General features: G+C 54.2%; 1 protein-coding gene and 1 long non-coding RNA gene across 2 annotated transcripts in view; both read right to left on the reverse strand.

Moving 5' to 3' along the window:
* Positions 1-840: 840 nt before the first annotated feature.
* On the reverse strand, positions 841-5,469 carry LOC143844350 (uncharacterized). The gene is made up of 2 exons (XR_013233958.1): positions 2,489-5,469; positions 841-943 (listed from the first exon to the last, which is right to left on the reverse strand). It is a non-coding gene; the product is annotated as an uncharacterized LOC143844350 (long non-coding RNA).
* Positions 5,470-6,091: 622 nt separating this feature from the next.
* ZC3H3 (zinc finger CCCH-type containing 3) overlaps positions 6,092-14,212 on the reverse strand; it is a 210,023-nt gene continuing 201,902 nt past the window's right edge. The window contains exon 12 of the mRNA XM_077351316.1: positions 6,092-6,769. Coding sequence (XP_077207431.1) covers positions 6,738-6,769 — 32 coding nt within the window. The 3' untranslated portion in view covers positions 6,092-6,737. The remainder of the gene's footprint in view (positions 6,770-14,212) is intronic.

Here is a 14,212-nt window from a genome sequence, read left to right on the forward strand (position 1 = left end):
CAAAGAAGTTCAGAAATATGCCAGAGTAGAACAGAAGACCACCTGGAGAATTTCAGGAATACTGGGACATTTTCTTGACACTTGTAGATTTCTAGTTTGGGGACTATAAGGCTGCTGCTCTGATTTCTTTTCTATGATATAAAATAATAATAATAATAATAATAATAATAATAATAATAATAATAATAATAATAATAATAATAATAATAATAATAATAATAATTCAATTTATTCCCTGCCACTCCCTGATGGCTCGTGGCAGGTTACAACAACTGAGTAAAAATCCCCTAAACCCCCCAATTAAAATCCCAGAATAAACACGCACACAAATTAATCAACCACAAAAAGATGCACAGTGGAAAAAACAATACCTTAAATCTCAGTTACCAACATCTTAAGGAGGAGGGTGCAGGTGTAACTAGCAACCGTCACTTCCTGGAAGGGGGGCCATAGAGATCACCCGCTCCGTACTGACCTCAACCACAGACCTGGCGGAAGAGCTCGTTTTACAGGCCCTGCGGAACGCTAGAAGCTCCTTTCTTTATTTACTTCATTTATGTCTCCCTTTTCTTCCTAACAGGATGCAAAGCTGCTTCTCTCATTTTCCTTGCCACCGTTTTATCTCCACAACAACCCTGTGAGGGAGGTGAGGCTGAGTGTGTGGCTGCCCAAAGTCAAGCACCAAACTTCCATTCCAGAGGGAGGATTTGGACCCGGGACCCCCAGATCCTCGTCTCGCTGGCTCTTCTTAAAATCGCTGCCGATTAAAGACATTTCAAAAACAAGAAGCCACAATGGCCAAAAGGGAACACATGGATCATAGACTTCAAAAGAGACATCTTAGTTGATCACAAACTCACTTTATTGGCCTTGAATTAAATACACAGAAAGCATCAGTGAACAAAGGATTTCTGCGTGGCTTGTCAAGGAGAGCAGCAGCTACCTGTATTTAAAATAGATTTGTTTAATATATAAACATGGACACAATACACAATTCCTGTTCATTACAAGAGGATTTGCCCAGGAGACATTCCTGGTGGATTGTGCCCTAAGTATTCTCTCTCTCTCTCTCTCTCTCTCTCTCACACACACACACACACACACACACACACACACACACAGGCAAAGAATAGCTCAGGATCTGTTCCCAGCTACAGCTTCTGTGCAGAAACCACTTCCAAAATCCTGGAACAGCCGAGACAGCATTAAACACACGACAATGGCAGTTGTAAGCAATCCCTGGAATTCGGGTGAGTGTGGCAGTCTCATCAGCTGGTGAACACACGGCCAACCCCGCGATTTCCGTCCCTCGGCCGTCACCCGCCTGCCCTGACCTACCACCGGGCTGTGCGCAAAACGAATATTCCGTGCGGTTCGTTCGGTCGACTGTTCACAAAACAAATATTCCACGGGGTTCGTCAAGTGAACAGGCGACCGTGAATGGGAACCCCATGAAGAGGAGGCAGGAAATCTCCATCGGGGGCCGCAGAGGGACTGCCAGCTTCCCTCTGAGCCCCGAAGTCTCTTTGCAGCATTAAGAAAGTCCTTCCATAGCGTAAGACCAATTTGGGGGCACTTCGACACCTGGTGGGAGATCGCCTCTCTCCTTTGAGATCTGCACCTGGGTGCTCTGCTCCTCTCCTGACACTCTGGGCAGGTGAACCGGTCCTCCCCCCCTCCCCTCGTTTTGTCTCCTAACACCTAGCCTATTTTGAAATCTGCATACGCTAAAATTTATGTCCATCAAAGGCTCGCCCTCCCTTTGGGACCGGAACTTTGGCTTCTCTCAAAAAGAAAAGCAACAACAACTGCAACTAGTCAAAAGGACAACAAAAGAAAATCAGAATCCAGTGGCACCTTGAAAACCAACAAAGATTTATTCTTTGTTGGACTCTGATTGTGTTTTGTTGCGCTGCTTCAGACCAACACAGCTACCCACTGGAATCTAGTCAAAAGGAGTAAATGGCCAGCCAGGAAGCCAGTTTGGAAATCAGAAGTAGTTAGGATTTCTACATCCTAAAAAGTAGCAGGGTTGTGGCCAAGAACCCAAACAGTGCCTCTGACCATTTGCAGAGTTCCTTCCCCAATGACAGCTCCCCTGACATGGCTGCTAGGGAGAACAACTTGCTGTCTCCCTGCCCCCCCCCCCCAAGCTCTAGCCATTAGGATGCACAACCTGCACTCTCCCCTCCTGCCCTGGGAGGGCAACCCCAGGATGTGCTATAAGAGTGGGGCAGCCCCATAGGCTACGCTGCAGCTCCATTGGCAGTGACTGCCTGGTCTCATACGCGACACAAGAGATGGTCCTACAGACACGGGCATGGGAGCGATCTTTCAGGGACCCCCTAGAAAGAGCTTTCCCTCATGGGGGGCATCCCGCACGGACCAGGAACAGCCTTTTAGAGCAGGGGTGGGCAAAGGGTGGCTCTCCAGATGTCTGTGGACTACAATTCCCATGAGCCCCTTTTGGCCTTGACAAAGAAGATACCTGGCCATCAAGTCCCGTGTTCAGATCACACCGTGGTTGAACTGTTGCTCCTAGGAAGCCCACGAGCAGCGTTCAGCTAGAGACCCCTCTCACAGCCTGCAGGGGAGACACTCCGCACTGGAGAGGGGAAGAGACAGGGCTTGGGCCTCAGACCCTGGAGGAGAGGTGCCAGGGCTGGTCTCTGTGGTCTTGGGATGAGGCATCTTCCAGGGAAGGGGCATGGCTCTAAGGCAGAGTCCTTCCTGTTCGCACCCAAGGGCCCAGGTTCATCTCCACTTGAAGGCTGAGTCCGGAGGGAGCTGCTGCCAGGAGAGCCCAAAATACTGGGCTATCCAGACCAAGGATCTGACTCGGTAGGAGCCGGCTTCCCACCAACACTGGTGCTTGGGGACCGACCTGAAGCCCTGTATTCCCAATCCCCCCCCCCCCCCACACACACACTGAAAGAGCCGTGTCCGGCCTGGGCCACTCCTTACCTGCTCAGCAGTGCAAAGCGCCAACTAGTTGCACCTGACTTACGGAGACCCAGTCGGGCTTTTGAGCATGCCCAGATTTGCCTGGTGGTCTCCCACCCCAGGGTCAGCCCTGCTTAGCTTCTGAGAGCCAAGAGGATTGGGCTCCCCTGGCCACGGGGGCTGGGGAAGAATTTCTAGCCACAGTGGAGGAAAGAGCCGTCAAATCGCAGCCAACTCCTGGAGACCCTGTAGGGGCTTTGAGGCAAGAGACGGACAGGGGCCGCGTGCCGTGGCCGGCCTCTGCGTAGTGAGCCTGGCCTCCCCCGGAGGTCTCCCGTCCGAGGACCAGTCGTGGCCGGCCCTGTGCAGCCCCTGCGATCTGATGAGCCCTGGCCGGGCTGGGCACCCAGAGCAGGTGCTCACCTGCCCGACTCCTCCACAGAAAGGAAGTCTGCGAGCGCCAGGGAGTGCCTGCCGAAAGCCCGTACCTGCCCTTGCCTCCCCTCGCAGAGCTGCCTGGCCAGCATTCCTGGGCCCCGGCGGGAACGGCTGCAGACAGGCCGTTAAATCACGGAGATAAAGAAACGGAGAGGGGGAAATAAAAGCGGCCCAATCAAACGGGCTTTCGCTAACGGCCCCCCGGCCACCGCCCCCGTCCCCCTGGAAGAGAGAGAAGTTGGGGAAGGAAGTGCCGACCCCGGCAGATTGCTGCTCTCTTCCCAATCAATCTTTTATTAGCTGGTTGCTCTGCGGGGATGAGCCGGGCCCATTCCCCCGCCAGTGACCCGGCCGGGGGGGGGGGTCTCGCTTGCTTCAAGGATGCCGGGGAGAGGCGGGGGGGTGGGGCCGAGGTGGCTCTTTCGAGACACAGAACTGGCTCAAACAGTCAAAACTAGCCCAAGGGGGGTGGGACAGCAGGCCTGTAACTCTGGCCGGACACGAAACCGGAAGGCTGAGTCACATGTTCCTTCTGCCACGTGGTTCCGGCTTTCTCGTGGTCTACGGCTCAGCAGGAACATCCGTAATGTGAAGTCACTTTATCCGCCGGTGCCCAGCTGCAGCCGTTTCTTTGCAGACGGGAGCCTGGAGTATGCTGAGGCAGACGGGGTGGCCCCGAGGAGCTCAGGGATTGAGCCTCCTGAGAGAGAGAGGAGGTGATGGGGAGAGCCTGCACTGCCCTATAGGGCCCACCTCACAGGGAGAGGCCTGTGGCCAGAAGGGCAGGGCCCTCTCCACGCTGCCCCCTCGTGGGGAAGGCCGTCACTGCATCGCTGGATGCCACGAACACATGGAGTTGGCCAGGTGCGCTGCAGCTGCGGGTTCCTCATGGCGACTTGTGAGTAACCCCCAGGCAGGGCCCGGTTTGGTCTGTCACCACCTCAGGGGAGAAGGAGGAAGTCCCACCTTCTCTCATGAAATCATCAAGTAGGAAGGGACCTCCTGGGTCATCTAGCCCAGTCCCCTGCACTATGCAGGACACTCACAACCTGTCAGGGTTGCAGGGGGTTGGACTAGATGACCTAGGGGGTCCCTTCCAACTCTGTGATTCTTTAATCCTAACCCTCTCGGTCACCCACTGTCACCTGCCACCCCCCTGAACCTTCCCAGAATCAGCCTCTCCGTTTAACAATCTCTAACGATTTTTTAAATTTGTGGGTGGAAACAGCCTGGGGGAGATGGGGTTATTTGCTCTCTGGGGAGCCAGCCCATGTCCCTGTTCCAAGTGGCACAACTAAGGCCCCCCGCTGTGGCCCCCAAAGGAGCACAAGGCAGGGATTTCTCCCAGCAGCAGCCCTGAGCCGAACTGGGCCCTGCTCCGGATTTCCACGCAAGTCGCTGCCATCTCAGTTTCATTGATTTCACTTGTCCCCTCTCTTCTCCACAACGGGGCCCCATGATGGCTCACATTATCCCCCTTTCCTCTGCCTTGTCCTCACAACAGCCCTGCGGGGTAGGTTGGGGCAGGAGTCTGTGACGGGCCCAGGATCACCCAGCCAGCTTCCACGGCAGAGCGGGCCTCTGAATGGGGGTCCCACAGATCCTAGTCCAGCACCCGGACCCCTCCGTGCCGCCTCTCCATGAAGAACAAGCGGGCCCTTATCTGCTGCAGGGCTTTTCCGCATGCAAAGCCACCGAGCCACGATTCCTTCACGGAACCTGCCCCACGGAACCAGCAGCTCCAGTGACCGCGAGGAACTCGTGCCGCTCCGAATGCCTGGCAGGCTCTCTGCGTGCTCCCCTGCTCACCTGTCCCGAGATAGGGAGGAGAGGCCCTTGCTTGGAACTGCTCCTGGCCACAGTTCTGTCTCCCGACAGCAACAACGCAAAAGCCGGGGCTGATCGGGAGACACCTGCCCCGAGAGGAGCGTCCCCCCTGACGGTGTGAAGACCACCCTTCACAGCCCAAGGAGAGAAACCAATTTCAGCCTGGCCCTGGGGGGGGGGGGGCAGCAGCAGGGAGCTCAGCTTCTCCTTCCAATCCAGGCCAATCTGTACGGCCTGCCCAGCCCCCCCCCCCGGTTCTCACTGCCCTCAGTGTCACCCCCCCCCCCCACAAACCCACTTCAGTCACCCCCCCATCACTCCCCTCCCTGACAGAAATGAATCCTGAGCACAGGTGCCTCCCAGGAAGCACACCTGCGACCCCTTCGAAGCCCTCCCCCCCCCACCGCCCTCTTTGAGGCTGGAAGCTCCTTGGGGCAGAGACCCACCTTCTGGTTCTGCACAGAGTTCCCAGCAGCACTCGGGAAACGCGGGCGGAGGGGGCACCCTTGGCAACAGCCAGCCCTTTCTCTTAAGGAGACCCACCTGCATGGCGGTTGCCCCACAGTCTATGGCCCCGGGGTCAGGTCTGTGCCTCCCCACGACCACAATGGCTTGTTCCCTAAAAACGGGAAACCTGCAGAGAAAATTAAGACACTTCCCTCTTCCGACAAAGACTCGGATCAGCATTGAAATTGGTCTCTACAAAAAAAAAAAAATTAAATTATAAAAATCAAAGTTTCTCTTGTCTTTGCCTTTGACGACTCCTTTACAAACTGTCTTGGAGCCCAAACTCAGCCACCAAGTTGGAAGCCTGCAAACATTTCAAACTGTAATTCCCAGAAACAATCATGGCAATTTTGCCCACAAAAAGACCCCCCCCCCCCAGCATCCAGGGTGCCTTTGTTAGCATCCCAGCTTCTGCTGAAGGTCCAATTAAATCCAGGCTGGCTGAACCAAACAAGCTTCAAGGGGGAATATCGGCTGGATTCCACGGAGGGCCCAGGGCCTGGATCCTGCACAATGCCTGGCCACGACTCTCTGATCACGTTCTGCAAGGTGGCCGAGGTTGGAACAGGCTTAGAGAGATGGACTCGCATTTTGTTCCGGGTTTCTGTGCAAGGACCCCCCCAGGGTCCTGCCCCACTGGGACGTCCCCCCACTCCAGCTTCTAATCTAAAGGCAGGGCCCGCTGCTGACCCCACCGGAGGCCCAAATGGCCACGACAACCACGAAATAGGGCAGAGGCCCCTGCAAGCATGCCCAGAGTGCAGCCCGGCCCCGGGGAGACTTGGTTTTTGGAACTCTCCTTTATTTTTTTGGGAGGGGGAGATCTAAAATCCCAAAGCCGCCCGTGGATGGACTCCGCTCCGCCTGTCTGCACGGGGGGGGGGGGGATGGCACGAGAGCATCGCCTCTTGACCTCCACAAGCTCCCTGAGGTAGTTGCCCGGCAAGTCCGGCTGCATGAGGTCCCTGAGACGGTGGCCCGAAGGTCTGGTGGGGGCCAGGGAAGGGGTCTCCACGCGGAAGTCACAGCCGAGGCTTGATCTGTAAGGGTTTCCCTGGGGGGGAGGGGGGGGGAGAGAGAAAGAAGATAATGGTGAATTTCCACCCTGAGGCAGGCAAAGAGCCCCACCCACAACATCCTCCAAATCCATTTTCATTGTTCTACCTATTTTTAAAATTCAGCCAAAAAAAAAAAATGATACCACTGCCCTGCTTAGCAAAAGAATTAACTTTGCACATATTTTTAAAAGAGCCAGCCGGCTGCAATTCCCAGAGCACCCCAGGGGTCCCGGGCCACTGAGAAGCCCCTCTGGGCCAGAGACTGCAGTGCGGGGGGGGGGCAGGCTGGAAACGCGGCCTTTGCTGCCCCCTAACCTGTACGCAGAGGTTATTCAACGGGAGAGGAAGGGGCGTACCAGCCCAGCGAGCCTCCAGCTTAAAATGCATTCTGCATTTTGGATGCCTGTGGGGAGGGGGGGAGGAGGGGAGGGGGGAGGGAGAAGACCCCTGCATGTTTGACCCCTCCCCCCAAATCCCGGGAATTAAAGTCCAGGCATGCTTGTGGTTTGTCGTGGCCTCATTTTTTGGACTCGGCTCTCTGCAGCTTCTTCCCTGACTGCTGGACGCTGCGGGCCTTGGTGCTCGGACAGCCGGCCGCGCGGCTCTGAAGCCGTAAACTGACCATAAGAGCAAACTTGGAAATGCAGGAATGTCTGGCAGGCCCGGTGACGGGAGCCGTCCTCTCACAGGAGCTGCCCAGAAGAGCACCAGATGCCAGGGGAAAGCTCTTCCACTACACACAGGGGGATTAAAAGGAGGGATCGGCTGCCAGAGGGCACAGCGACAGCCACAGGGACAGGCAGCGAGGAAAGAGGCTGAGACAGATTCACAGAACAGAAGTCTAGCCGCAGCTCCTTGCTATGGGGGCTGAAGGGAACCTCCACAGTCAGAGGCAGTCAACCTTTGGACCCCCGTGCCAGGAACTGTTTTGGGTACCCCACTTTTCACTGCCTGAAGAGGAAGGAAGAGAGCCAGCTGGGTGTTGTGGTTAGGAACTTCTAATCTGGCGAGTCAGGTTTGATTTCCCACTCCTCCCCACATGCAGCCAGCTGGGTGACCTTGGACTAGTCACAGTCCTGATAATACTGTTCTCACAGGGCAGTCCTGTCAGGGCTCTCTCAGCCTCACCCAGGGATCCCAGGGTGTCTGTTGTGGGGAGAGGAAGGGAAGGCGATTGGAAGCCTCTTTGAGCCTCCTTCTTCTAAGCAGTATACATTCTCCAACACTTCCTCTCTCCACAACAGACCCCCGGTGAGGGAGGTGGGGTTGAGAGAGCTCCAAGAGAACTGTGTCTGGCCCATGGTCCACCAGCAGGCTTCATGGGGGGGGGAGTAGAGAATCAAACCTGGTTTTCCAGATTAGAGGCCGCTGCTCTTAACCACAACACCACGCCGGCTGCCTTGCTGCTGGTCATCCAGTGGGGCTGGCTGGCCCCTGGGTGAGACGGGAGGCTGGACTGGAGGGACCCTCCCTAGTCTGACCCAGCAGGGCTCCTCTGGTGTTCTTATGCTCTCCCACAGGAGAGACCCCTTAGTGAACAGAACTACGGGCTCCACCTGCACCCTCAAAATGTGTCTGGTTCCTATCCCAGAATAACCGCAACTCTGACACATTCGCTATTACCATTGAGAGTGACAGATGGGGCAAGGAGTAAAGTGCAGGCACAAAGTGCAGAAGTTGCAGTGTCCAGGCGCACGATTCTAAGCTGGGTTCAGCCTCAAGAGGCTCCTGAAGCACAAAACGAGGAGGAGCATTTAAAACCTTCCTCCTAGAACTGCCCCCTCGAGGCAATCTGGGACGAGAAGAGCCCTGGCTCAAGGACAGAGCCCCGCTTGGCACGCAGAAGGCCCCAGGTTCAAGCCCTGGCAGAATCTCCAATTAAGGAAGCAGGTGATGTGGAAGACCTCAGCCTGTGACCCGGGAGAGCCGCTGCCAGTCTGGGTGCACAAGAATGACCTTGAGGGACCAGCGTCCGCTGCAGGAGGAGGCCACCTCACAGGTTTTAACGAGGAGGACCAATGCCAGGGATTCAGGGCTGCCCCGATAAACAGGGAGCGCTGGAAGGAATGCAGATGGACGGAAGCCACGTGGAACAAGTGCCCCGGAGGGGGAAGGGGGTGCTGCCCGCCAGGCTCCCTGCACATTCCCCAGACTGGGAGCTCACATCGCCAAGGCCTGGACAGCCAAGGGTGGGTTTCAGGTTACGCCGCTGGACGTGGCTCCTGGGGTCAGGTTTCCACGCGGCCCCCTTCCCCGGCAAGCCACCCCTCTCTGACAGGCCACGGTGTGTGTGCCACGGCCCCTGGAGGCATGCTGGGGCTGCCCGAGCAGCTCCCAAGAAGCATTCCTGTTTTATATTGGGAAAGGATTTCAGGTGGAAAATCCGCCAGCCGGCCCATGCTGAGCCCCCCGCGGGGCGATTCCGGGCTGCCGCTTCCCAGAGGGCGGGTGAGGGGGCGGCCGAGCCGGCCCCGTCCCCCCTGCAAAGTTGGCTAAGCAAACTTTGAGCGGGAGTGCGCCCACGTTGGGTGGCAGTGATTCATGGCCTTGGAGCTAATGTATGTAAAATAAAGAGGCCTCATTTAGCACCTTTCCACCCTTAATATAACACCGATACATCAGAGGGGGGCCCAGCAGTCACCGGAGACCCGGCAATTCGTCACCTGCGACAGACGCGGCCAAGGCGCTTGAATGCAAGGGGAGGTGGGTTGCCAGCCTCCAGGGGGGGCCTGGAGATCTCCTGGAGCTCTAGCTGCCCTCCGGACTACAAATATCAGTTCCCCCGGACAAAATGTCACCTTTGGAGGGTGGAGTCTGTGGCGGCACAGTGCCCCCCCCCCACAGGCTTTATTTATTTAATATACACCCCCCCCCTCCTCACAGGGGCTTACAAGTAAAAAAGCAATAAATACAACCACAATGCAAATACAAAGAAATGCAATAAAGGGAACAACACAAGCAGCCAAAACGTCAGCTCAACGTACAATTCCTCAGCGAATTAAAACAACCAAAGAGAAAGCACAGAAAAGAAAAAGAGGGGAGCACGCAGAGGAGAAGCCTGCCTTTCCGACGACAATTGAGGAAGAGAGCAGACTGAGAAGAAGCACATGTGGGACCTTCATTCAGGGTTGGCTTCTGGGGGGGGGGGGAGGCTGGCTAGGAAGGAGAAGGGGAACCGGCAAGCCCTGGAGGGAGGAGAAGGTGGCTGGCACTCCGAAGGGGGAAATGAGGCGTGTGTGACTGCAACAACTGCAGGTGCCCACACGGACCTTTAGCACTCCCCCCCCCCCCCACTACGTGATTCTGCTGGGTATTTCTACGTTTCCAGAACTCATTGTGAAATTCATTTCTGAGAGCAGCCAGGCCGGTCTGTCAGTGGGAGAACAGTTACCCCGGAGTCCAGCAGCACCTTAGAGACCCTCTGGTTTTGTGACCCCCTGTTCCAGCACCGTCATTCATTCATTCATTCATTCATTCATTCATTCATTCATTCATTCATTCATTCATTCATTCATTCATTCATTCATTCATTCATTCATTCATTCATTCATTCATTCATTCCTTGGACTTTTATCCCACCAGTCCCAGACAGGCTGGCTCATAGCGGCTCGCAACATATAGTAAAACATAAAACCCCATAAAATCCAGTATCGGAGTCTCGTGGTGTCTCGGAATCTCATTTCGCACAAGACCAAAAAGGGAAACCAAAACCCAACCTAACCAGAAAAGTTCGGAATCCAAAGGCTGAGCTGCAAAAACAATTTTTAAAATTTTCACATATTGATTACATAAAGAGCACTCATTCAGCATAGTAAAAACGTAGTCGTCGTAATTTAAAAACATCACGTTTCTAACTGCACATGGAATAGATTCGAGTGGGTTGTTATGTTGGTCTGAAGTAGCACAACAAAATCAGAGTCCAATTTGGCACCTGTAAGAGCAATAAAGATTTATTCAAGGCGTGAGCTCTGGAGGAAGAGTGCTTGCACTCGAAAGCTCAGGCCTTGAATAAATCTTTGTTGGTCTTAAAGGTGCCTAACTGGACTCTGATTTTGTTGTGCACATGGAATAGACCAGCACAGAATGAACCAAATGTGTTTCAATCCCAAGGGGTCGTCCTCAAGCTTTTTCTGACCCACGTGGGAATACACTGGTGACTGAGAGCTGGGCAAGAGAGGAGAGTGGGGGTCTCTACAGGTGCATATTTTAGAAGGTGGGCTCCAAATCAGATATCTTTACATTAAAAAGGCTAGTTGCAGCAGCATCTATCAGATTTTCCTTTGCCCCCCAGCAAGCCCTTTGATTTCATACATGAGTGCATTCTTCACCATAATTTGGCCACTGAGGAAGACCCCTCGGGGTCAAAACGCATTTGGTCCATTCTACATTGTGGCGCAGGGTGGTAAGGCAGCCGACATGCTGTCTGAAGCTGTCTGCCCATGAGGCTGGGAGTTCAATCCCAGCAGCCGGCTCAAGGTTGACTCAGCCTTCCATCCCAAAATGAGTACCCAGCTTGCTGGGGGGTAAACGGGAATGACTGGGGAAGGCACTGGCAAACCACCCCGTATTGAGTCTGCCATGAAAACGCTGGAGGGCGTCACCCCAAGGGTCAGACAGGACTCGGTGCTTGCACAGGGGATACCTTTACCTTTACATTGTTCTATTCCATGTGCCGTTAGAAACATGATGTTTTAAAATTATGACGGTTTTTAATATGTTGAACCGGTGCTCTTTATGTAATAAATATTTGCAAATTTTAAAGCTTGTTTTCGGGATCCCATTTCTGCGGTGTGACCTGAGCCCCTGTCTGCCCGGTCGAATGCCAGTTGGAACGGCCATCCCTGAGCAGCTTCAAGGGGAGACGTGAGGTGGCTCAAGTGGAGTTCCATCACCAGTTCAGATCCAGGGACCCTCTCGGGGCCGAAAAAGGACGCAGGGTTATCATCTTGCCACAGTTTTCCGCCTCCCAACACCCCCCCCCCCCACTTGGCACCTCTCCATCTGGGAGTGGCCCAAAGAGGGCTGATTGACCGCCAAGCCCCCTGTGGACATGAGGCACAGAACTTGAGCAACTTTCACCATATAAAACAGAATAAGATTACAGATCAAAACTCCAGAACACAATAAACATGCAACAAGACACCCCCCTCGGGGCCAGGCATTAAGGATGGACTTTTAATAGGTTGGGTTGTTTTTTTTTTAATGAATGATTTACAGCTGCAAACATGAGCACGGCAATATTTTCTGAGCTATAATATTGGCAGTTTTCAGTTTAATGCTGGAAGATGGTGCAGAATAATATCACTTTGAGGAGGGGCTCACATGACGAGCAAAGAAGGCAGACTCCCTAGAAGAAGCCGGGATCGGGAGGCAGGGGGATTTTGCTGCTAGTCTGGTCAGCCCCCTTTCCTGGGCGGGGAGCAGAGGGCTGGTTAATCACGTCCCAGGTTTCTTTCCTTCCTCCAGAGGAGGACGGCTCTCCTCATAAATCCGGGGAGGGGGGGGGGCTGTGTTTGAGTCTTTTATTTATTTATTTACGAGGTGCTATCAAATCCTTACAGGCACATTGTAAAATTGCCTCTTCCCAGGAGGCCCCGAGGGACATTAACGGCTCGAACTCTCATCTACGTTTCCGTGGATCTTAATTATGAATTGCAAAAGAGAGGGGAGGGAAGAATGTTAAAAACAAACCGAAGGAAAAGTGCTTGCCCGGGGCAGGGGGGGGGGTTCCTTTGGGAATTCCAATAAGATTTCGTTCGCAGGATTCTAGCATGCTTACAATTGATATCGTCACTGCCTCCCAACCCCCTCCAAAAACTTTTGATAAAGAACGAGGAGCAAAATCTTCCCCGTAGGAAACTGAGAGCCAGCCTGGGATGGCGGTCAAAGTATTCAACTGAGATCTGGGAGGCCCAGGTTCAAGTCCCCGGTACGCCACAGAAGCGCTCTGGCAGGTGCATTTTATATTCCTGCTTTTCTTCCTAGTCAGACTCCAAAACAGAAGGTAAGCAGACTGTGAGCGGGAGGGCAGGAAGGGCCGAGGAAGTGCCTGGCTCCCGTGGCCCTTTCTTACGTGCCGAGGCCACTTGGGGTTCAGATAGGAGTTCTCCTCCGAGCCAGGTGGGCCCAGGAACCCTGGCGGTCTCTTGCTTCCCTCTTAGTATAGAGCAGGGAGGTCACTGGAGGTATGGGGGGGGGGGGAGTTGCAATGAATTTCCTATATCCTGCAGAGCAGTGGTGCCCAACCTGTGGTCTGCGGCCCGGTGCCGGGCCGTGAAGGCCAGGGCGCTGGGCCGCGGTTCCCTCTCCCCGCCCCCCCGCAAGCCTGCGGCCCGGGAAGCTTCTTACTGTGGGAGGGGGGGAGAGGGAATCGGGGCCGCACTGCGCATCGCGCAGGCGTGGCCGAAATCGCGCATGTATGCATGTTGTGTGTATGTATGTATGTATGTATGTATGTATGTATGTATGTATGTATGTATGTATGTATGTATGTATGATTTGGGTTTATATACCGCCGTTCCCAATTGGGCAGTAGGTCCCATAGATGCCCAAATTACGTTACTAAAATTATTAAAACTAAGATGGCGAGAAAGGGCTGACTCAATCTACGCCCTCCATCAGCCGGGGTCAACGATCCTACTATCCTACTGATGGAATGGGAGCAGAGTCTTCATCCCAGGGCTTGATGTGAACACATTTTGATACTATGCCAAAAGGTTTTTGACCTTTTAAATTCTCTTTATTGTTGTTGGTGTTTTGTCTTCGCAATAGCCCTGTGAGGTAGGTCTGGGCTGTTCCATATTTTACAGAGAGGAAAGACTGAAAGGTCGGGTTTTAGGTATTCCTTAGCACAGCAGTATCTTGGCCGTGCTGCGCCGAATTCACAGATTTCCTGAACGGGGAACGAGGCTCAAGCAACGACCTGCCCAAGGCCGTATCAGAACATCTCTGTGTCAGTTCAGTTGTGGCCACACTGCGACTCTCCAGAGGCCCGTGGACTACAATTACCATGAGCCCCTGCCAGCAGGGGCTCATGGTAATTGTAGTCCATGGGCCTCTGGAGATCCGCAATGTGGTCGCACCTGGTCTAGTATATCCAGTTCAGCATCCTGCTTTCCACAGCAGCCGATCAAGGGTGCTCTCCCCCACCCCAAAATGACATTTGTAGGGTTACCTGCCTCCAGGTGGGCTTGAAGATCCCCCTGCTCATTCCCAGACTGCAGCTACCAGTTCCCCTGGAGAAAACGGAGGCCTTGGAGGGTGGACACAGAGGTACGTGCCCTCCCCCAGCTCTAGCCTCAAATCTTCAGGAGTTTCCCAACCCATGCGAGTACAGCTGCCTTCAAATATGCAGATCCCATTTTACTCATCATGGCTAATCGCCCATCCCTCATTCACTTGTCACCAAAGGCGCAGGGCGTTACCTCCCCTTGTGGCAG

Source organism: Paroedura picta, chromosome 9, assembly GCF_049243985.1.
Source record: "Paroedura picta isolate Pp20150507F chromosome 9, Ppicta_v3.0, whole genome shotgun sequence".
Lineage (NCBI taxonomy): Eukaryota > Metazoa > Chordata > Lepidosauria > Squamata > Gekkonidae > Paroedura > Paroedura picta.